We start from the raw sequence: 25530 nt of genomic DNA on the forward strand, positions 1-25530 counted from the left end.
CAGTTATTTTTAGCATCCAGTGATCAAAGCACTATTAGCCTTTTGAATTTAATTGATATAAATGTTGATTGGGGTACAGTGGACATTTGCCATCTCTTGTCTGCAGCCTGACTAACACCGATATGATCTTATAGTGCATGTCACTGAAGGATCTCAAAGCACACTTACAAACATTAAGTATTTAAGCCTTGCAGCACTCCAAAGGGCAGGTAGGAAACTACTATGCCTATTTCACAATAACAGAGGCATAGGGGCTAGGGAAGGCCTGATTTTTAGACATGATGAAGACTCATAAACCTAATTAAAGTCAATGGGAGCTGCTCAGCCTTGAAAAATCAGGCCCTGAGTGACTTGCCAAAGGCCATACGATAATCTGACAGTATTGAGCCCAGTTCTCTTGATTCCCAGAACCATGCTGTAGCCAGCAGACTACATCTATACAACACTTTCATATAATATAAATTGTTCTTAAAATCTCTTGTGGCAAAGTACCTGGGCATGGTTTTTAACTACAGCTGCTTTAAAGACAGATACTACATGTTGTCTAGGTATCAGTGCAATGCTGCTTGTTACACCTCCTATGACTGCCTTTTAAAAAATGAACATAATTTTAAAGAAAGGTGCTGAACTGGTAATTCCAGAGATCAACAGCCTCCATTTATCCATCAAACAGGGAAACTGTGCAAACAACCCCATGCTGCTCTGCCAATATGCCTCAACACTGATCTGAATGGAAGACCTATAGGGTGAGAAGGCAGTTCATTTTCTATGTATAGTCAATCTCTTGTTTCTCTTCTCAGACTGCCACTAAAGGTGCCAATTAGTGATCATTGTGATAGTGACTGTGGGTGATCTCTTGTCCACTAGGACTGAACTGAGACCACCAACTTGTTTCACTGGCACACATTCTGGAGATGGAGCCTTTCCTATTTTATTGCCATTTCCTGTGAAATTTGGAATACTTGTCATTTGTGTGGCTGTCTGTCCCCTTGATTCCAGGTTAACTGGAATAGCGGAGAAGTCCATTACTATCTGAAGGAGAGCTTCCCTCAAGGCCTTTTTTCAATTGACCAAGAAGGGAATATCTATGTGACACAAGCACTGGACAGAGAAAGCCAAGCAGAGGTACGTATGAATATAGGGATCAGTTAGGGAGTTTAGCTGAATAAGTCCAAAGTTTCAGTACCCTACCCTTAATTAGCACTTGAAGATTTGACTAACGAGGAAATTCACTAGAAACTTATTCATTAACAAACCTGCATGTGTGTGAAACAGAATCTTAAAGTTAGAATCATGCAACTAGAATCTATCTATTTGTGTACTTATATGGCCCTCATCACTGGGAGGTAGGGAAGTACTATTATCCCCATTTTACAGATAGAATAAGGCATGGGCTAGATTAAGTGACTTGTCCAAGTTCATATAGGAAGTCTGTGGTTGAGCCAGGAGTTAAACCTAGCCTGGTTCCCTATCCCCTAGACTAGCTTTCCTCTCTTATTAGTGATAGATTTTGCTATCATTTATACCAGTGCACCTCTCACATCTTTACACTCAACCTTCAGCAAACTCCCAAATATAAGTAAGATAGTATTTAGTTTTTCTTTCATCCAGATACAATGGACTGCATTAATATGATCTGTCTTTGTATGCCACTATCACTCTGACCTCTGCTTGTTCATGTAGTTGTTCCCAGTGGGCTAAATCTTAAGATCTTCAGCCAGATTGTATTCAGTCATGGTTCTGGTGAATGTCATAACTGTCAACAGGCATTTACCTGAATGAGGTTTGAGTAAGGGCCTCAGGCTTTGGCCAACTGAGAAGAACAGAGCCAGATTTTGGCCTAAGCTGTGTTGCAAAGAGTCCCCAGGCGGGATAGACAGTATAGATGGCTGTTTGGGGGCATTCCTGAGGCAAGGGTGGCCTGGATGGAGCACTGCTATTCTCAAGAAATCCCTGGTTGTAATTGGCTTTTGAGGTCGCTTCTGAATTTGCTCCCAGCAGTCACCTGGGGCATAATGAGGTGGCACTGAGTGTGGATCCTGAGCCAAGTGGAGCATGGCTGGACTCAAGGATTTGGACCCTATTGGCTGCACAGTTTTGGTCTCCATGTTGATAGGAGGCAGTGTCCTGACCACAATGCCACATGTCACACTTTGCCAAGGGGATTATTCAGAACAGAGTCTGCTCATTTTTCTGTATTAAGGGAACATATGGCCCTAGTATTTATAGCAGGAGGCCTGGACCTTCCATACAGTTGGAAAGCCTGCAAGCTGGCATCTGGGTTTCTAAAGTCGATTTTCTACCATCAGTGATACAAGTTTTACCTTTAAACTCTAGATTCTTATCCCTGGAACGTATAAAGCGGAGACCACCATGTCCAATAACGTGAGGGTCTAAAGACCTGTCACAAAAAAACCCTTTATCATACTGTAATTTGAACCTTGATCAATACTTGTCTGTATAGTTTATAAATAGAATGAAATTTTGGCTCTGTCTTTCAGACATGCTAGTTCAGAAACGATTAGCTCATGGGACAAAGTCTCATGTTCCAGAGATGACCCAAGATTAACATGTTTTGGTAAAGCTTAGTTTCCAAGTGAGACTGTGCTGGTAATTTAGCTGTTTATAGTATCCACTGTCATGGTTCACATGCAGCACAGAGTTTCATAAGAATTAATTTCATCTGGATCACTTCCCCCAGCTGGAGGGACAATCTGTAGCACTGGAAAGGGGAGAGAATTTTAAATATTACGGGTCCAGTCCTACAATTCTCTTCAGCAGAATTCCCATTGGTTTCAATAGGAGATTAAGTAGTGCAAAATTAGGCCGTATGTAATTCATAAGAAGTCTCATAGAAAAATTCTGTACAGTGTAACAGAGAATGGTAACCAGTCTATATAATTTCACACAGAATTATAGCCCTGCTATGATAGTCTATAGGATGGCTTAAAAATACTTAAAGAAAGCATCTCATTCTCTATTAAATTCTATAGACTTTTAGAGTAATTTCTATAGAACTCCCATATCATTTTTACAGAAGCACATTGGTTCCATCCCCATTGCACTCAGTAGGACTTTTTCCAAAAGGGCAAATATAAATGTTAACTTCTATTAAATGAATAAAGTTGACTAAATCTTATGCTAATTATAAATTTTCTTATGAATTCATTTAAACATTGTCAGTATGAGATTCAGATTTTTGCTGAGAACAAGGATGGAATGCTGTATAATGAGCCACTAGAGCTCCTGCTAACAGTGATGGATGAGAACGACAATGGGCCAGTATTCTCCCAGGAGATTTATCAGGTAGAACTTGAGGAGAACACAGCCAAAGGTGAGAGTTGTCTATCTGTGGCATCACAGGAAGCAAAATGCTTATGGTGGCCAACATGTGGGTAGAAGCAATACTGATAATATGATCATTCTCTACCCCATGCCCAGTCATGCAGTCCTTACAAGGCAAAACTTCAGTGAGAGCATTGCCTGCACAAGAGGCAGGAGGTATAATTCGGAGGGTCACAGATTTTTAAAGCCATTAGGGCCAATAGGATCCTCTAGTCTGACCTAAAATAAAATGCCAGGAGAGCATTTTAACTCAGTCCCCTTGCATTCGAAGGGGAGTGCTTGTTCCCTTAAACCACTAAGTGAGCAGCATCAAGAAGTGGATTATGGCAAACTAAACACTTTGTGAATCTTGTATTCACCTTAAAACATAAAAATTAAACATAAACCAATACGACTAGTAAAAGGGAAATGAAAACCTTTGTAATTTAGGTTTCAGAGTAACAGCCGTGTTAGTCTGTATTCGCAAAAAGAAAAGGAGTCCTTGTGGCACCTTAGAGACTAACCAATTTATTTGAGCATGAGCTTTCGTGAGCTACAGCTCACTTCATCAGATGCATACCGTGGAAACTGCAGCAGACTTTATATATACACAGAGAATATGAAACAATACCTCCTCCCACCCCACTGTCCTGCTGGTAATAGCTTATCTAAAGTGAGCATCAGGTTAGGCCATTTCCAGCACAAATCCAGGTTTTCTCACCCTCCACCCCCCCACACAAATTCACTCTCCTGCTGGTGATAGCCCATCCAAAGTGACAACTCTTTACACAATGTGCATGATAATGAAGTTAGGCCATTTCCTGCACAAATCCAGGTTCTCTCACTCCCTCACCCCCCTCCAAAAACCCACCCCCATACACACATAGACTCACTCTCCTGCTGGTAATAGCTCATCCAAACTGACCACTCTCCAAGTTTAAAACCAAGTTAAACCAGAACATCTGGGGGGGGGGGGGTAGGAAAAAACAAGAGGAAATAGGCTACCTTGCATAATGACTTAGCCACTCCCAGTCTCTATTTAAGCCTAAATTAATAGTATCCAATTTGCAAATGAATTCCAATTCAGCAGTTTCTCGCTGGAGTCTGGATTTGAAGTTTCTTTGTTTTAAGATAGCGACCTTCATGTCTGTGATTGCGTGACCAGAGAGATTGAAGTGTTCTCCGACTGGTTTATGAATGTTATAATTCTTGACATCTGATTTGTGTCCATTTATTCTTTTACGTAGAGACTGTCCAGTTTGACCAATGTACATGGCAGAGGGGCATTGCTGGCACATGATGGCATAAATCACATTGGTGGATGTGCAGGTGAACGAGCCTCTGATAGTGTGGCTGATGTTATTAGGCCCTGTGATGGTGTCCCCTGAATAGATATGTGGGCACAATTGGCAACGGGCTTTGTTGCAAGGATAAGTTCCTGGGTTAGTGGTTCTGTTGTGTGGTATGTGGTTGTTGGTGAGTATTTGCTTCAGGTTGCGGGGCTGTCTGTAGGCAAGGACTGGCCTGTCTCCCAAGATTTGTGAGAGTGTTGGGTCATCCTTTAGGATAGGTTGTAGATCCTTAATAATGCGTTGGAGGGGTTTTAGTTGGGGGCTGAAGGTGACGGCTAGTGGAGTTCTGTTATTTTCTTTGTTAGGCCTGTCCTGTAGTAGGTAACTTCTAAGTCATTATGCAAGGTAGCCTATTTCCTCTTGTTTTTTCCTACCCCCCCCCCCAGATGTTCTGGTTTAACTTGGTTTTAAACTTGGAGAGTGGTCAGTTTGGATGAGCTATTACCAGCAGGAGAGTGAGTCTATGTGTGTATGGGGGTGGGTTTTTGGAGGGGGGTGAGGGAGTGAGAGAACCTGGATTTGTGCAGGAAATGGCCTAACTTCATTATCATGCACATTGTGTAAAGAGTTGTCACTTTGGATGGGCTATCACCAGCAGGAGAGTGAATTTGTGTGGGGGGGTGGAGGGTGAGAAAACCTGGATTTGTGCTGGAAATGGCCTAACCTGATGCTCACTTTAGATAAGCTATTACCAGCAGGACAGTGGGGTGGGAGGAGGTATTGTTTCATATTCTCTGTGTATATATAAAGTCTGCTGCAGTTTCCACGGTATGCATCTGATGAAGTGAGCTGTAGCTCACGAAAGCTCATGCTCAAATAAATTGGTTAGTCTCTAAGGTGCCACAAGGACTCCTTTTCTTTGTAATTTAATTATGGGAAAATTTGGCAACTATATTACCGAAAATGGTACCTGCCTACAGTAATATTACCTAAAATAGGCATGTTCAAAAATGCCCCTTTTGTCTAGTTTCTTGTTTTGGTTGTATTCCTGTGAAGATATCATGTACCAACGTATTCACTGAATCCTGTATATTAAGAAGAAATTGCTCCAAACTGCAGATCAAAACACACTGATCTTGGGAAAAGTTTGGATCTGGTTCTAAACGTTGCAACTTAGGCTCATCTCTTATGCTAACTGAAGAGTTGAAATGACAAATAAATCACTGCTTTAAAAAGTCATTTTTTTAATTGCTGTGTTTATAGTTCCTTTATTCATTGGTAATGTTTCTCTGCATGCAGGGAGTGAGATTATCACAGTAAAAGCAGAAGATGCTGATGACCCAAAGACCAACAATGCTAAAATTGCTTATGAGATATTGAGCCAAGAGCCTCAAGCGTCAGAAGGCTTTTTATTTCATATTGGGAAAGACACTGGAGTGATAACATTACAGGATTCTGAACTGAAGACCAATGCTGCAAAGTACTACCACCTCCTTGTTCTCGCAGCAGATCTTGCTGGGACTGAAGGGGGTATGTTTTCTGAAGGATCATGGGGTCTGATCAGTGATTTGTTACTAACCTGTTGCAGTGCCCAATGTAAAAAAAAAACCACCTCACCTAAAACAAACACTCCCTCAGTTAAATACATCGATCAAATTGCAGTTGGCATGAAATTGTCATAACATGCATCACTTTCCAGGACTAGAAATTCAATAAGTCCAAAAACGATTGCCTTTTTGGGGAAACTGTTCAGTATAGTAGGTCCCCTACATGTAAATATTTAGTCAGACAGTAGCTGTGGCATTCACATTCTGGATACAAATTTGTTATATGGCCCACTATCATGACTTGAGATGATTATTTAGCGATCACCCAGTGACACAGCACCACTAAACCTGCTAGTTTAAGTCATGCGGTGCAGCTTAGCGACTGCAACACTTGCCTTTTCTGTAACATTTCACTGGAGGATCTCAAGGCACTTTACAAATACTAAAGGCCACTTATGAGTCTGGTAGTCCACCTGTGCAAAAAATAAGAAGCACCTGTTCGTCCCTACACTGGGTACTGGCCTTGCCAGACTGCATGAAGGGGTGGGAGGAAAAGCAGCTGCTGCTAGGCTGCAGAGATGGGTTGGGAGTGGGCAGGCAGAAGTAGTGAGAGGAGCCTGAGGGCTACCCCTGCAATGGGCCAGTCTGTGCAGCTGAGCTGTAAGGAAGGGAACAATAAGATAAACCAATAAAAGGGCCGGCACAGTTGACCTTCTCCAGGAGCCAAGCATAGGTAAGTCTGTGTCTGTCAGAGTCTTAGTTCCGTTCCAGGCACAGCTGCACTTTACTCAGGCTGGATTGTAAAGTTTCTATCTCTCTCCAGTGCAATTAACCTCCTGCCTCCCTGGGAAAGAAATGAGTATTATTAACACTTTGTACAAGGTGGCAGTGCCAGAACTAGGATTCAAAAGCCAGATTTTCAGCTACTGTAAATTGGTGTAACCCCAGTGAAGTGAATGGAGCTCTGTTGATTTAAACCATCTGAGAATCTGGGCTCAATCTCATCTGCTAACCAATGTATCATGCTCCCTCACACATGCAGATTATAGTGTTAAACACATTGCAACCCCTGGAGAAAAAAATAGTTCCTGAACTCTTGTGAGTGATCCCATGCACTAGAGACATACGGTGCAACTGAAGGGGAGGCAGGGTTTCATACTGGAATGGCTGGGGAACAGAAGAGAGGGAGCGAAAGATAATTTTTAAAGTGGATCAGTGCGTTGTATGTGTTAGATAATTTTTTTTTATATTTGTGTGCACACACATTGAAATACAGACAATTTTGGAATTAAGGAACTGCTATCTCAACTCCCATTTATGATGTCTACACACAGCACCCAGACTTTGCTCTCCTGGCTTCTGTAGTCTTCAGATTCAGATCAGGTCCTGAATAGAAACAGATTATCATCTCCTCTCAAAAGCACAATATTGCTGACTTTGTACCAGGCATCCCAGACATCCTTCCATTACAGAATAGCTGTTCTGCACCAAATATTTACTTTGGTCAAGAAATCTGAGGACCAAAAATCCTCTGTGTTTGTTTCCAGGTCTCAGCAGCACTTGTACAGTCTTGATTAAAGTTGTGGATGTAAATGACAGCCCTCCTGTATTCTCACAGACAAAGGTAACCCTCTTACACAGCATGCGAGTGATTTACAACATCTGTAGATCAGTGACTGGGAAGATATGGTATGGTCTTAAAGATATCCACAAAGTGATGGATATTACAGCACTGTAAAGACACATGCTGTATTCTCCCCTCAGTTCTATTGATGAAGGGAATCCAGAGCACATTAGATTCAACAGTCCAAGCAAGAAAGATAAAAATGTAGTCTAGGTATTATGATGTCTTGTGTTGGTATGTACACTTCTGTATTTTCCAGTTCGAGCTACTGTTACCCTCCCTACTCATCGCAGAAGTCATAACTAAGGGAACACCTCTCAGCCCCAGGGTGTGTTCATGGAGGGGTAGTTCCATGCACAGAGAGTTACAGTACTGACAACGGCAGATGTTCAAAAACCATGAGTCTGGCCCTGCAAATCATGAGATTATCTTAAAACCCCCCCACAAAATTTAGAAAAAATAAATATGCGGCTCTTTTCTTCCCTTTCTAATTTTTGGACTTGTAGAGGTGACCCTCAGGTCGCAGTTTTACGCTTTTCTCCACATACACAAGGGCAAAAAACTTACTCTTCATATTTTTTTAAATAAAGGTTGAGATTGTCACCTCATCACCTGTCTCTACGAGCTGGGCTATAAGAAGACCACCAGATATCGCAAGACTCTCAATAAAATCATGAGCGTTAGCAACACTGAATTGGGTGTATAAAGACACAAAGAATTGTTAAAAGACTGAAAAGCAACTCATGAAACTTTTAACGGCAGGTCAGGGTTTTGACTGACTGTAGCAGCTTTGACAACATCCTATTTACTGATGGCAACATTATTTTATAAAAGCAAAGGCTCACTTGCTTCACACAAACGGTCCTGATGAACTGAGTACTACTTCAAAAAGAATGACAACAGATTTTGCTTGTAATTTCAGTGTTTCCCTGGGTTGCTTAAGGGTAAAATAAACACAGCACAAAACACAGAAGAAATTCCAAGTGCTCTTGATTAATATCAGCCCTGTTAAGATGTTGTCACTCTTATTATAGAAGGTGCAATGTTTGATCTCAGTGGGGACAGAATTCAAAGATTAACACAGCAGAGTTGGAAAGTTTGTTCTGATAGCTAGCTGTCAAAGGAGTGCTGACATCTTACAGCATGGCACCCTGGTGCACTGAATATAATGCAAATAGCCCTCCAGCTTAATCACTTCCATATGTAGATAGATATAATAAAGGTTAAGGGTAGGATTTTCAAACATGCTCAGTGTTGGCCTAACTATGCTCCCACTTAAGTCAATGATAAAACTCTCATTGACTTCAGTGAGAGCAGATTTAAGTTAATAAGTGTTTTTGAAAATCCTTCCCTTAATGTCTATGTATGAGACCTGGCACTTCATCACAAATGTTAATTTACTATGTCTAAGGTTACAATAACAAATGCATTTACATGTGCTAGAGAGTCAAAGACCTGTCACAGTAAAAAAAAATGAAAAATGGAGAGTTTCTATGGGCTTAAGATACTACCATGCTTATTTACCGTTTATATAAAAACTGGCTACCTACAAATTGTGCACATAGCTTGTCTATGCAACAACATATTTATATTACTGTAATCTCCTCCTCCTCCCCTCATCCCCTCCATTTTCTTTATAACTACTTGGTATGTTCATAGGTAAGATCGCTGTGGCATGGATAATTTCCTTTACATGGCTATACAGTTCATAGCACAATAGGACTTCTAGACACTATCATAATAGGAATAATGCAAATAATATGGGTAAACCATATCCTAGTTAAACCAATCCTAGATTAAATAAATAGAGACTGTCCAATAATCATCCTATACTTATAACCACTGGTGCAATCATCGTGTCTTATACCAACTTCTTTTCTTCTACTGCACCTAAAAGTAACCTGAGGGAAGGTGTAAAACAGTAGCACAATAAGAAATAGAACTTCTGATTTCTCTTCTATCTTTTTAAATGCAGTATGGGCCATTCAGTTTTCCTGAGGATACAGAAGTAGGTACATTAATAACAACTATTACAGCAACAGACGCGGATGAAGAGATGAAGTTCAAGTTCGTAAACTTTTCCGTGGAATTGGGAAATGAAGATGAAACTTTCAAAATTCTAAGCAATCCACAAAATGGCACAGCCAGCATCTGGCTTGAAAAGGTACTATGTGCTTTTAGTCTGGAACACGGTCACTGAAATCCATGGGAGCGTGTGTGTGTAAGAACTACAGGGGTGGGCCCTCTATGTTTAAATTTCCTCAGATCAGTAGGCTGCCCTGCTATTTTAATATACTTCTTTTTACCACCTCCTATTCCTTCTACACCCCTTTCCTCCAACCAGTCAAGTACACTAATGTAGATTCCCTTAGACTTAGTGGGCCAAAATTAGAGGCGATATGTAACTGGGTGTAGGTTACCTATTTGTAAGTGAGTGAGAGTGTAAAAAGTGAGGGCTTGTCTACACAGAGACTTCGTGCACGGCCAGCCAGAGTGAAAAGTTACAGAGAACTAGCTTGCCGTACACTAACTAGCCATGCGGATCCTGCTACCCACACACTAAAAGTTCGGAAGTGACAGCAGTATGTCAAAATGCACTATAGAACTTTTAGTGTGTGGTACCAGGATCCACACAGCCAATCAGAGTATAGCAATCTAGTGCACTATAGATTTACATGTGGGCTTGCCATACACTAACTCTCCCTATAGACAAACCCTGCATCTTAGCTGGTTTTACTCAGATGCTCAGGAATAAGGTGTAAATTACAGCAGTTTAGTGTCACTTCTGAATTAAAACCTCTGTGCCAGATTCTGATCTCAGTTCCTCCAAAGTAAATGTAGAGTAATCCTAATGACTTTAGTAGAGTTATTCTGCATTTACTCTGGTGGAACCAACTAAGAACAGAATCTGCCCATTCACGTCCTGTTCTGCATCTTGAGACTGGCTCTCCTGAAAAGTGTTAAGAAGCTGGTCTCTTGCTGTGACAACAGTACCAGATTGATAACACCACCATATTGATAACAGAACTGTTTTAATTTAAAATACTATTATTTAGTTACTACTTAGCACTCTCTGTAGTCACTACAGTTACTTATGGTGTAGTTTTCCTTTGTCTTGTGGCACCATATGATAAGGTAAATGTCATTATCACTGAATTGTCTGAACATGGATGAACCTGACCAGCTCTAAATGACATTCCAGATTCTACCCACAGTGTATGAACATATCTTAGAAGGCAGTCTCACCCGTCTCTGGTTTATGGTTTAATGAGGATAGGGGTTACTGAGACTGTAGAAGCAGCCCAGCTCTACCTCCGAACATTAAATCCAAGGGGCTTTTGTTCTGAATTTTTTTTAAGCATATATAGTGTTTGTGAAAGGTGCCCGACTGTCAGACCTAGGCCATGTCTAATTGCTAAAAAAGAGGTGCATTTTTTACCTTGTGGTATCTAATGCATGTGAGTTATCCTGAGGTAAAAACACAGTGAATACAAGCCAATTGAGTTCTACGACAAATTAAGCTAGGTGAGGTCAGCACTATATCCTCACCTGGGGTTGACCGTATGTAGTTTACCTCGTGATAAAACCAAAGTGCCTTGTCTTCACTGTGTTTTTACCTCAGGATAGCTTACACACATTAGTTACCCGGAGGTAAAAAATAAAATGCATTTTTTTATCAGTGAAGACAAGACCCCTAGAAAGGATTGTCCATCTGCCTTGTATTTTAAAAGGCTCATGGGATGCCTAATGTTCCACGATCAGTATCCAAAAAGGAGGCACTTTGAAACTTATCTTTTTGACTTCTTTCTTCTTCTAACTTGATACTTCATTCTTCTGAGGATCCACAAAAAGAGCCGAGTTAATGGGCACTAAGCTAAAAAGAACATCTGCAATAGGAAAAAGGAGTTAGCGCGATCTCTGCTCACAATGGCCTTGTCAACACTTCTGGGAGGAATTCTTTGCTAAAATATCCCACTGCTAAAATACCACTGGTACCAATTGTGGGAGCACTAGTTCTACACAACTGCTGATGTTTTAAGCATGGTATTGTCTAACTCTGCTCAAGGTCTACATGACATGCTGCTCATGAACACCAGTGACCACTAGCGCTCCTACCAGTGGCAGTCTCAATAGAAAATTTGAAGAAAAACAGACAAGGCTGTGAGCAGGGTTATAGCAAACTCCTCATTCCTATGACAGATATTCCTTTTACTCTGCTCTTTTGTAGAGAGCCAGCAGAATGCAGTATAAAGTTACAGGAGAAAGGTGGGGAAAAGACAATAATACACAACTTTCTAAAACTTTGGAGTTAAACTATTTCCTTTCTCATAAAAAAAATCTCTAAACTCCTGGGAATTAAGTTTCAGTTTATCTATTCACTTTAATTTGGCAATTTTGGCTTGAATTAAAATAGTAAGTGGTCAACTACAGACTGAGTAAATAATTAAGTCATTGTACTTGTTAAATAACAAACATCAGAATTAGTCATTTGGCCGTCATCCCTAGGAAAAGAGATTGTCATTAGAAATCTGACCCTGCACTCCTTGACTTCAGTGGGAATTTTGCCTGGTAAGGACTGTATGATTGAGCCCTTCTATATTATCATGTATCCATTTCTCTTCCACTTTCAAGAAGGAACAATCAAAGCCATAAAAAGGCAATGAGGGTTCTGTGCTGGGACCATATGAGTCATTAATAACAAAGGAGATTAACTTTTAGTAATTATATAATGCAGTACATCCTTATTGGTTTATATCTGTGTAAACCAGTCTTACCTTTCCATTGACGTCAGTGAAAGGGTAAAAGCTTGGCTTTTCAGTGTCATCACCGAAAGTGCTGATACTCTTCAATAGACAGCAGTATAAGTGATAATATCCTTTCAGTGAAGTCAGCTAAAGCCTTACCTTTTTACTTGCTGTGTGACACTTATAAGGAGAGTTAAGGTCTTGAAAAAAGTTAGTGGTATAATGTTAAACATAATATTTAAAAACTAGGAGCTCAGTGGCACAGAGCTTCATTTTTAGCATATGACTTTGTATAGCACAGAGGCGAGAGGTCATAAGCAATATAGGAAAAATTCAAATAGTTCTTTGTCCAAATTGCAGTGTCTGGGTCATAAATACTAGAGTTTGGCAGTATCAGCTGAATACCTGGTAGACAAATACACCCTCTAATATCACAGGTGGGAGTCCTAGCTCAGGAGATAGCCAGGACTGAAATAGCAGGGGATGTGGCAAGTTAGGTTTGAGATGCCTGTGCTGAACTGCATGGAGAACCTTGCACCATCCCTGGCTTGAGCCAGTATTTCACTGTCATGAGCTGCAAATTCTGGCCTTTAGACTGCAGCAGACGTCTCACTTGTCTTATCTGAAGGTTTGAGTTGCTCTGAGGGTCTCCTCTAGAACAGCAGGAGGACTGAGAACCCAACAGTCAGGAACAATGTAATGAGAATGATTCAGAAAAAGCAGCTCTTGAATCCACAAATTTCTTTGTGGTATTCAGCCACCACGAGTGTTAGACCCTAAAATCTGAACACAAAACGCTGACCCTGCCCAGAATGCTCTATAGGCGTAAACCACAAGTCACGATCCAGGGGCCTGATCCAGAGCCCACTGAAGTCAGCAGAAAGATTCCCATGAATTTCAATGGGCTGTGATCAGGCCCCTGAAGCACAAAATTTAAGGGGTAAATTCTAATCTTGATAACAGGGATATCGGACCAAATTCCACCATCAGATTAGCATATCACTGGAGTTAATGGGGTAGCTGAAATCACACACATATCTGGACAGCACTTGGCTCATAGCCAAGATGGAAATTACACAGAAGAATCTCCTTGTATCTCTGTACCAAAGGAGAGGGTACTGAGCACAAGGCCAGGAACACCTGAGTTCTAATCCTCTGACACTAACTTCTAGTTGCTATGTGGTCTTGTCACTTTCTCCCACGTCTCAGTTTCCTCATTCCTAAAATGGGGATTACACAATTCACTTACCTCAGAAGGGTGCAGTGAGAGTTATAGTTAAAAAGCATGAAGTGTATTGAAAATGTAAGTGCTAAGTGTAATTGTTATTACCAGAGAACGCTCAAAACTATGGTTAAACCTACTGGGAGAGTAATCTATCAATCTCCTTCCTTCTCACAAGCCTATAGTTCAGAGGGATACTATAACCAAGCTACGTTTCAGAGTAGCAGCCGTGTTAGTCTGTATTCGCAAAAAGAAAAGGAGTACTGGTTAGTCTCTAAGGTGCCACAAGTACTCCTTTTCTTATAACCCAGATAGCTACACATAATCACAATGGTAATCAGTAGGAGACAGGAAGGAATCCTGCATCAAAAAGTGAGTTGCAGCCAATCCCAGAGTGCTGTTTCAATCCATGAATGTATTTATTTGGTCTGTGGTTTAAAAGTTGCCCTTACAGAATGATGATGATTACATTATTCTAATATTATTTTAAATCGTTGAGAGGAATGTTAACTTTGTTTTAGTGTTTAGTAAACCAGCAGGGTTACTAATAATTCTACCCCATCTCTGTGGTTTGTGTGCTCTCTGACGTAAACCAGGCACATCTGGAAGTAAATCATTGCTGAGAATTGTAAAACCAAGATTCTATCAAGTCATCATTGTTTTCAGAATGCTCCTCCTCCCGAGTGCCAATTTGGGGCTCTTGGTTTTCTTGTCAGAAGTGCTGGTTGGCTTGGCTGGGACCTCCCCCTCCCTCCCACACTCCTATCCCTTCTCCTTTTTAGGGGCTTTTTTGGGGTGGGGGTTAATTTGCTGGTTTTTAACATATAAGGAAGTGAGAAATTAAAGCATTTTCTGTATCTAAACAAATAAACACATTAGAAGTGAGTTTCAACTAAATTCAGACAGGAAAAGAGAGCAGAAGATGCGGCTCTAAGAGTATGTCTACACTGGACCAGGAGGTATAATTTCCAGCTCGGTTCAACATACTTACACTAGTTCTGATCAAGCTAGTGAGCGGAAAGTTGCAATAATGTCACAACAGCCTGGGTGTCAGAATGGGTTAGCTGCTCCGAGTACAATCCTGTGTAAAACGCTAGGTATGTACTCAGGCAACTAGCCCATCCCAATGCCTTTGCCCTGCTATGGCTGCATTGCCATTCTTAGCATGCTAGCTCAATCAAAGCTAACACAGATATGCCTACTCGAGCGCCAATGTAAACATATCCTAACATTGACTCCTCTTTGTGGCCTGGGGCAAGTGGCTCTGCTTCAGTTTTCAATCTGGAAAATGGGGATAATAGTGTTTATCAACCTTGTATTGTGGTTGTTGGGTTTCATTAATGTCCTCCTCCCTAATGCCAATTTGGGGCCCTTGGTTTTCTTGTCAGAAGTGCTGGTTGGCTTGGCTGGGACCTCCCCCTCCCTCCCACACTCCTAATAATTAAAAACAAAAAACTTGGAAGACAAAAGTATTAGATCAGTGCTAAGTAGTGGCAGTAGCATTCTGTATTTCCATGTAAAAACATTAGACAATGATTGCAATTTATAGGTAGAATAAAACAAAATATTTTACAGTGCCTAATAATTTAAATTTACATAGCACCAGGATTTCACTTCAAAAACATTATCAGTTGCTTCCTTAGGGCTTGATCTTATGCTCACTAGAGTCAGAGGCAAAGCTCCCATTGATTTCAGTGGCACAGAATCAGGTCCTTATTAGATACAAATTAGCCCCACTTTACCCATAGGAAAGATGAAACACAGATGTGAAATGATTTGAACAAGGTCCCCGAGTGACTTGGCAGCAGATCTGGGAATAGAACCAGTATCTCCTGACTCCCAATATTGTACTTAACCAGCACATCACACTTCCTCTCTGGAATTAAAGAGGCAGTGTTATATTTTTCTATTTTGCCTCTTCTAAAAGATCCCATAAAACAATTGCATCTTCCTTTCAGTAATGTTGTCATACCCCTCATTATGACAGAGGCAGTATACCAAAGTCTCCACAGGTTCAGTTTATTAGAGGAATACTTACAGAACAAGTTACAGTGGAGTCGCATCTTACGCGGGGGTTAGGTTCTAAAGTCAGCACGTAAGGCGAAAATCGCGTATAGACAAAATTACCCTTGAAAATCCCTTAAATCGCCCATACAGTACAGTATACACTCTATCACATTAAGATTGGGATCAGCATCCATAGTGCTAAGTATCCATGAGAATGTAAGCCTCGTGTACGTGGCCTTGAAACAGTGAATCATGCCGTGGTTAAGAGGTTGGAGGATGGAGGTGGCATTGAGGGGGAAAAAAGACGACTTCAACGTCGTTATGCGCAAACCAGAGTGCCACAGGGTGGCCAGGAGCATTGTCTACGAACAGCAACACTTTAAAGTCAAGTCCTTTCTCTTCGAGGTACCGCTTGACCTCCAGAATGAAGCACTTGTGGAACCAATCCAGAAATAATGCTGCTGTCACCCAAGCCTTTTTATTTGATTGCGAGGACACAGGCAGGAGATTTTTGTTCTCGCCTTTTAGGGCACGGGGATTTGAAGCCCTCTAGAGCAAGCCCAGCTTTATTAAATGTCCAACCACATTGCCACAAAACAACACAATCACACGGTCTTTAGCTGCTTTGAAGCCAGGTGCTTGTCTTTCTGATTTCGAAGTGTAAGCGCGGTTGCACATTTTTTTCCAGAAGAGCCCAGTCTCATCAGCATTAAAAACTTGTTCCGGAAGATAGCCCTTTTCTTTTATGATTTTCTTTAATTGTTCGGGGTAGGCTTTTGCTGCCTCTTCATTGGCAGATGCAGCTTCACCAGTAGTCTGCACATTTTTGAAGTTGAAGTGGTTCCTAAAGCTGTTAAGCCAACCTTGGCTGGCTTTGAATTCCTTCTCATCAGAAGGCTGTCCCTCTTCGGCGGGAGGTTTGAACAGCGCATAGAGGCTAAGAGTCTTTTCTCGCAACGTGTTGCCATCGATAGGGACACCTTTACAGTTCATGTCTTCCAGCCATAAGTTTAATGCCTTTTCAGTCTTCACTAAAGTCTTATCACGCACCTGGCTCGTCACCTTAGCAGTTATTGGAGCACTTGATCCCACGGCTTGACGAATTTCTCTCTCTCGAATCTTGATGGCACAGATGCTAGATTCGTTGCAGCCATATTTATGCGCCACGTTGGAGACCGACATACCATCTCTCAATAAGTCCAACACAGCCAGTTTTTCCTCCAGCGTTGGAACAGATTGCTGTTTCTTCAGTTGGGCACAAGATGAAGTTGTTAGCTTGCGTTTAGGGGCCACGTTGTATGAAAAATACGTCCAGTATCTTTAAACACTAGAATCACACTCAGCATGGCGAGATGCTCACACTGTGAGAGGCACGCGGGAACTGAGACTGACTGAAGGAACAGCAAATTCACATCTCCCATCTCACGCTCACTCCGGGGCATATGCTCATTGAGTGGAATGGTGGGCAGAATCACCCACACTATTTACAGATATCTTGTTATTTTTCTTTTTTTTTGCCAAGCACGTAGAGTTGAATTTGCGTAAGTTAAATAAGCATATGATGCGACTCACCTGTAGTTTCTTAATGGGGGGATTTCAATGCACACAGAGGAGGCAGAATGCTCATGGAGTATTGTGCCATGACCAAATAAGGAAAAAAGGAGATTTCTACACCCAAGCCTTAGTGAAATATTGCATATAATGAGCATCTCTCTGAACTGTTCCTGCTGTGCTTGCTGACCTGCAGGTTTTACATGTTAAACCACAAATGTTAATAATGTAATGGGAAACCCTTTCACAAATAGAATAGGATATTTGATAGTAATGGTCCAAAACACAAGAGTAATTACTGTTGTATTTTTATAGATTGAAAGATTTATTGTACATAATACAACATAAATGCCTTGAGGTGTAAGCCCCCAGTCAAGATACCTGAAGGCAGAACTCAGTCCTATGAATTAAAGAAGGACTGGTATTGAGATTAAGTTTAGGGTAGGGTTTGAATTTGGGCTAAGTGGTAGAAGTCTCAAATTCTCACCATTTGAAGCTGTCATGGAAAAAGTATGTTCTCAATAAATGTAACTCACAGACAACCCAAATTACATTCCTTCTAGTTTTGGTTCCAACCCAGATCAAAAATCTAGGCATAGGTTTGGATCTGGCTATTCAAATTTCCTCTCAGTGAAATTCAAAGGGCTTTAGATATAGGTGGTTGGTTTCAGTTCATCTCTGTTAAGAATTCAGATGAAACACTTATTTCATTCCTATTTTTTTTAATAATTCAAAACACAGTGATTGAAATAGCTTATCTTTAAACATGGTGATGTACAAAAACAGCTATTTGGAAAATGGTTTCTCCCCATGGAAAATTTTGACTTTGTGGCAAAAAATTTAAAACCAAAAATTTCTAGTAAAAATGGTACCACAGTGCCTCAAGGGAGTTGTAGTTTGTGTGCTTTGTATCCCCTCTCTCTTTTTTGGTCTGGGCTTCCTGGACAGACTGCATCTCCCATAATGCACCACAGTCTCCTTTCTTGCTGAGTCACAGCCTGCTGAACATCATGGGATTTTTTAATGTTGGTGTATCATGGGAGATGTAGTCTGGCGAGGGAACCTGGCCCACAGAGGAGGATGGGGGCACGAGGCAGACAGACTACAACTGTTGCTCTGAGGCAACAGCATTTATGAATTTAAACTTTTTGGCTTTTGGGTGTTCAGCTTTTTAACTGAAAGACAATACTTTCCACAGAAAGCAGCCACTTTTAGTGAAAGCCTTCATTCAGTCACAAAACCCGATTTTCTGTCAAAAAATTTGTCAGGAAATTTTTGACTAGCCTGACTTAAAAAGACACCCAATTAATGTGATTACAGGAATTTGACTACGAGACTGTTCAGGAGTATGTTTTGATTGTCTCGGTGAGAAACAATGAAGAACTGGTTGAGAAAGAGCAGGATGCCAGCTCTACAGCTACAGTGCATGTGTTGGTTAAGGATGTAAACGAAGCACCCGTACTTACACAGAAAAGGTATGAGGTCAGCATACCAGAAAGCGTAGAGTTGGGAACAGTGCTACTGACTGTTAAGGCTACTGATCCTGACATCTACACACCATCATTAAGGTAAGACTTTCCCTTTATCTGATGAAATTGTGCTATATTGCATCCTTTGGGACTGATGATTTTTTAAAGCACTCTGAAATGTTCTCCTTTGAAGAGCCCAGAATGATGTGTTCAGTTAACATGGTTGTTTCTGGCGCCTTGACATGGCGTTTAGCCCAACAGCAGGAATCATTAGAGACAGCCACCCCTGGCCTGATTCTGTGATATATGGGACAAAACCATCTTCAGTAATGAATCTATAACCCTGAAATGACAACACCTTGAACTAGAATAGTCATACTAGGGAATTTATCACACTAAGGAACTGTAGGAGGTGATGCCTGGAGAGAACTGGCTGATCAAAAAGAATAATATGAGAGGCTGGCATGCTTTTGATTTGAGAGGGAAATATGTTATTTCAGTCCAAAAGGACATTCCCCACCCTGGCAACTTTCCAACACTTGGGGCCAGGCCCAACCCTCAGAAAAGCCCCAGGAAGGGTGGAGTGGGTGGCATTGTGAATTTCCCCTAGAAGGGAGCCAAAGGTATAAAGGTTGAGTCCAAAACACCACATCCACACATTGGTGAATCCATGACTGGGAGGAATGTGGCTGGGCAGTGAGGAACCAGAAGAAAAGCACCATACCACACTCAAACTTGTAGGGATTTCCTTATGTATAATACTGCCATCTCTAGTCCTGATCCATATGGACAGACTGCTGTGGAGTTGAATAGGCAATAGATCAAGCCCTGTGTTATCAGTTTCCTAACCCAGTGATTACGCTGCACTGTGAAACAACCTGAGGGACAGAGGCAGGTAGAAGTGGGTCAGAGTGGGAGCAGGGAATAGAGAGGGGGCACAATTGCCCCAGCCCTCCATGGCTCCCCCAAGATCCATGAAAATTCCTTGTAGAAACACCATTACCCAGAGGCTTTGAGGGCTACACCCACACCTCTCCTGCTAGTAGCAATGAAGTAAATCCACACCTAAGTTAAAGGGATGATCTGTAGGAAACTGAGTTGAAACATGTAGACTTTATTCGAGCTTCTCCTGTGTAGGCCATAATCTGGCTCCTGTTTAGGCAATGCAGTACCTATTCTTTCATAAATGTGATCACATTTATATCCTTCACTGTCTGAATAAATGTAAAAGTCAAGTATAAGGAATGCTTACTGCGAGATCGTTTTGTTCATTTGGACATGGAGAGTTTGTTTCCCTAATGATGCTGGAGAGGTTGTCAAATTAACACATGAACAGGAACTGCATATACCAGCATGTGAGCATTACCTTTAAATGGGGGAGAGTAGATAGAAAAATATATTTATAGATGAATACATTCAAAATTCTAAACTCATCTGCAATAGCCCATGAAGCATGGGTTTGGGGTTTTTTTTTGACCAAATAGAAGGTTAACGGTTCACTTTTTATTCAAAACCTAAAATGGAAATTGCAGTTGTTTAAAGAGCATCCAGGGCAAAAGAGAATGAAAAATTCTTGCATGTTTTAGAGGCAATGTCTGGATTTCTGGCTAAAATGGAGGAGGTAAATTATAGATGCCCTGGCACCCTGCCAGAAAGCAAGCAGGAATTAATGAGCCAGTGTATAATTTCCTTCAGAGCACAGTCTACAGTTCAAATTACCTCTTATTTGTTCCTGTAAACATGTACCCAAACAGCATTAAAATAAGGACACAATTTTAATCTGATCCTTTAAAAAATGGATTAATTGCTGGTCTAGTAGTGTTCAATATTAAATATAAACACAAAGGGAATCCTATCCAACAGATTCCTGGGGGCCTTCAAAATTCTGGATTTCCATTTTGTACTCAGTACTTGAAATACAGTTTTCCCTGGGAAAGCCAGAGGTAACTTCAGAAAGTGCTGCATGGCTCTATTCCAAATGCATTCTACAACATGCTAGCATTGTCTTTTCCTCTCCCATTTTGGCTATTGCAGCTTCCTTCTCATCTGGCCTTTCTAACATCCATCTCGTCCCCCTCAGGTTCATTTTCTGGCTCCCCGTTCTCCACCATATCAGATATCAAAGTCCATGAATATGCAGGTGGGGATTCTTTCAATGTCATGGAATTGTCAACTGGCACAGACTTGGTGTAGCTAGCTCCAGGAATCCTCCTTGCAGGATGCGCTGGAGCCAGGGGCATGCTGGAATGGAGTGCTGGTGAAGCTGATGATGTGGCCCTAAAAATTCCACCACCACCACCACCACCAGTCAGATAAAACGTCAGATTGAGAATAGTGGTGTGCATCTCTCTCCAACCCCATCTCTTCTGCCTGCCACCCATAACTCTTCACCCGTAGCAATAAAACCATCACTTTTGTGAATCAGGCCCACAAGTGATTTAACTCACTGAACTGAAATTGATCTACACAGCCCACACACTCCACAGAATAAGAGGCCCTCTCATTGACTTCAGTGGAAATCACCTGTATCCCTCCATGGGAGACTATGGCCCAGGAGAATTTCTATCTACTGTCTCCAGTTTAAAGATAATACTCCTTTAAGAATTCCTGAAAGGAGACAGGGTTGTTTTCACATTTATTGATACAATGAAGTGTCTGTTTTTAAAGCTCTGGGCTTGAATATTTCAGACTCACTAGATTTTTTTTATCAATTCCATCTTAATTTTTGATTTAGCAGATTCTATGATTTAGCAGATTGGAATTTTCTTCCTTTATTTTCACGTTCGTGATTTTGACTTTATGCCACAGTCTGAATCTTACTGTTCAGGGGAAAGGTGAAGGGAATTATATAATTAATAGCTGCATCATAACTGTGCATAGTAGAATTGACAGGCTAATGAGGAATAAAGCATATTCTGCTCGTTGTGAATGTGCAATGATATTCCAGGCTAATAACAAAACAGTAGGCCATGGTCTGATTATTCATTTAATAAAATATTAAATGAACATACTATAGATCACCTCTATCACATTTCACTTTACAGTTACTCCCTAAGAAATGATTCAATGAACTGGCTTTCCATTGATGAGCATTCTGGAGAAGTTAGAGTCATGCAGACTTTGGACAGAGAAATGATGCAGAATGTTTACACAGTGCAGGTTATTGCTCAGGACAAAGGTAAGAATGTGTATTTGGTTTTGGATGAGAGAGGTTTCTTTTGCTCTCAGGCACAGGGAAGAGATAGAGGACCAAACTCAGAGGTGATGCAAACAGGTTTGTAAGTGGATATATGTCTAAATAAGACATTCAGTCTATATTGGCATAACATATGCATTTGCAAAAAGGGAGACAGAAAAGATTTACTTTTTCTAGACTTTGACACACCTCTCAGATTGGAGTTTCTCCATGTAGTTTGTCTTGATTACAAAGACAGGAGCATCATGAGTCTATGAAACCTTGCATGATTTCACTAATTTTGCAAACAGCATGGAGAGAGAGATTTCTAGCTTAAGCTTCAGAGGGGTAGCCGTGTTAGTCTGGATCTGTAAAAGCAGCAAAGAGTCCTGTGGCACCTTATAAGGTGCCACAGGATTCTTTGCCACTTCTAGCTTAAGGTTTCACTCCTGCTTACTTTAGGAACCTGGGACTAAAGACTTCTGTAAGCAGTGCTGGGCTTGTGTTTACATTATGAGGTAAAAACTGACAGTTTTGTCATTACCGTATATGAAATGTGCAGCAGAACACACCTTCACCAAAATCCTTCCTTCATAGACTTACTGGTGGTCCATTTACTACTGAAAAGGACAGGTTGCACCTCCTGGACCTATGCATTATCTATGCATCCAAGTCTGAGATATACAGACTGCAAGGATTAGTAGTTTTGACGATCTGTTACAGCCAAATTCTGCTCTCATTTATATGATGTAAGTTTGAAGTAACATCACTAAGTCACCAAATTCACATCAATGTAATTGAGAGAAGACTCTAATCTTTTGTTTCACCTTCAAACCAACCAACCAACCTGAGATATCACTTTTTCCCCCCCAGGGTGTTTTGTTTATTTATTTATCTAAAAATAAAGTGACCACTATAGAGCTGGGAAACTTAAGGGAAATTGATTAATGCCAAGAAAACAAATTATTTAACAAATATTTTGAAACATACCTAAAGAAAAACTAGCTACTCTTTCTGTGGTGAAATGGCTTTGATTAACAGTCTGTCTTCCCATCCCCCTCCACACTAAGAATTGTATATGGATGGCCTTATTGAAATGTCCTGACTTAAAAAACTCTTTCAGTTGTATTTAACAAGAGGGCTTGTTGAGTGATATTCAATTCACATTCAGCATCCCAAACAGCATAACTTGATTTTGATTTTTCTAACTCTACCACCACTGCAATCAGTGGACACAGGTGCGTGGTCTGATTGTATGGATGGAAAATGACGAGGTTGTTTTTTAAAGACCAAAGCTGTTAAGTAAAGCATATCAACCATTTATTCCTATAAACGCTGCTTCTCAGCAATGATTCACACTTCAATGATGTCATGAACAAATTTACTTAAAAAAAACCCCAACTAATTCAGACAAGAACATTCGTCTTTCAGCCTGTCTGATTCACACCTGTGTCTGACACCAGACAGAGAATTTACTATTGTCACTGTCAATGAAAGAATCATATGTGAACGCAAGTATTGTAATTATATAAAAATCTTGTGTGTCATATGAAGCAGTAGTCATCTGGCTGTAGTGTGTAGTGGATGAAAGGCTTGGCATTCAAATTGCCGAAACCCAACATCACCACTGAATGGTAAATCACTGAATGCATTTAAAGGGGCAAGGTCAAGGAAATGACTGATCACATTTCTTTATACACAATTGCAGTGAGAAACAAATAGGATGATTCATTCTAAAATATAAATAGCCACAAGTGTTCAAAAGGCCCAATCCTGCAAGGCACTGAAGCCAGTAGGAGTGGAGGCAGCTCAGCACCTTATGGAAGGAACTCGGCACATCCCAGGATTGCATCCTGATGTCTTAGCTTAGTGTTCCCTCATTACTGCGGGAGGGTCCATTCATAGAACTATCTGTAACTGTACACATAGTGTTCTGATTACTGACCTGGCAACAGTGGAATCACCTCTACAGTTCTAACACAGATACTGGCTGCTACTACTTAGTAAGGGATCTTTTTTTCCTACCGCCACTTTATCAAATTTATATTGGTAAAGGTGCTAGTGACTCAACTTGAGGCTCACAGGACTTGCCACACAATACGAGTCATTCTGGCTTTTGATCATTTGGTTGGGACAGAGTACATGGACAGCCTTGGCGCGTATCTTTGTCCATTAACTCTGACAGGAATTTCATGACTATACTGATTAGGTCTGATATTTGGGAAGTATTTGCCAATACATATTGTTTTATTGCAACTTCTAAGAAATATCAATGGGTTCACCTAAGAGCATCCTCCTCACATGGGTTGAGACTTAAATTCTCATCCGTTGAACATCTTTGTCATCCTTCTTTAGATTCTCTGATCTAGGAACATGTCTTTTATGAAGAGCTTAAAATTACAGATGTTCCTTTGAGTGTGGCTGTATCAAGCCAGCATAAAGAGGTGTTTTTATCCCTTTCTCCTACAAGTGATATCTATGTCATACATCACATGAAAGACTGCATTCAGACCCAAGTACTGAGTTTAAAAAAATAAAGATTATTGGTTTTAATTTTACCAATGCACTAAAGACAGCTGGGGGCCATGTTTTCAGCTGTTGTCACTAAATGTGCAGACACAAAAATGCATGCATACATGTGTGCACACAAACAAGAATTTGGTCATGCAGACTGGATGCTGGAATTGAGTGCATTTCACTTGTATGCTAGCAATCAATAGGTGTAAATGGTTGAGAACACCTGAAAATTTGGCACTGGAAAGTCTACACTGACTTCCTATGGTGAGAAAGGGTTAGGATTTCTGACAAAGTTAGATAAAGAAATGTGCTTTCATACTCCTCATTACAAGTTACTTGAAGGTTCTCAAGACCAAATGAGTCATGCTGTATGGCCGGGCTGAAAATGTGAGGAAGCTTCCAAGATACTAGCTGTTATATTACCTAAGACGTTCGCCCATGATTGCATTATAGTATCTGATTCAGAACTGTATTCTATTAAGGCTTTCTGTGAACCTTATTTCCTTTATATGCCTGTCTGGTTTCACGGAATTACACAAACCTTCCCACTTCCTCAAGTTTTATGGCCAAAGCTTTCAAAAGGGCTCAGCACCCAGAATCAGGGCCAGATTTTCAAAACAGTTCAGTATGCTGGGTGCCAGTTGGGTACTGAACACTTTTGAAGATCTGGTTCCAGATTTCCAGAAGAGCAAGGAAATATTGTAAACAGCTGTAATTCCAGCTCAGAAATAATTTCACTGCAATTTTATCTGTTTCACTTTGCGGTTTTCTTGCAGGTAGCCCATCAATGATGGTCACTGCTGATATAGCAATCCGCATCTTGGATGTCAATGATAACTCTCCATTCCTAGTAGGAGACTACTCCAGATCCCATCTCTGCACACCTCAGAGGGAAAAGCAATCCATCATTATCAGTGCATTTGACCCTGATGGGGCAGAAAACAGTGTCCCATTGATTTTTGCTCTTGCCAATAGCCCCATGCTTCGGAGAAACTGGAGGATCAACCTGATCAATGGTGTGTGAATGGTAACTATATGGTTCATTACAGAGAAGTGA

General features: G+C 40.9%; 1 protein-coding gene across 1 annotated transcript in view; it reads left to right on the top strand.

Moving 5' to 3' along the window:
- Window positions 1-25530, top strand: part of CDH16 (cadherin 16) — a 61910-nt gene that overhangs the window by 26399 nt on the left and 9981 nt on the right. Inside the window, exons 8-15 of the mRNA XM_077831079.1 lie at window positions 1000-1125; window positions 3184-3334; window positions 5916-6146; window positions 7711-7787; window positions 9763-9951; window positions 18633-18880; window positions 21826-21959; window positions 25250-25489. Coding sequence (XP_077687205.1) covers window positions 1000-1125; window positions 3184-3334; window positions 5916-6146; window positions 7711-7787; window positions 9763-9951; window positions 18633-18880; window positions 21826-21959; window positions 25250-25489 — 1396 coding nt within the window. The remainder of the gene's footprint in view (window positions 1-999; window positions 1126-3183; window positions 3335-5915; window positions 6147-7710; window positions 7788-9762; window positions 9952-18632; window positions 18881-21825; window positions 21960-25249; window positions 25490-25530) is intronic.

Source organism: Eretmochelys imbricata, chromosome 12 (genome assembly GCF_965152235.1).
Source record: "Eretmochelys imbricata isolate rEreImb1 chromosome 12, rEreImb1.hap1, whole genome shotgun sequence".
Lineage (NCBI taxonomy): Eukaryota > Metazoa > Chordata > Testudines > Cheloniidae > Eretmochelys > Eretmochelys imbricata.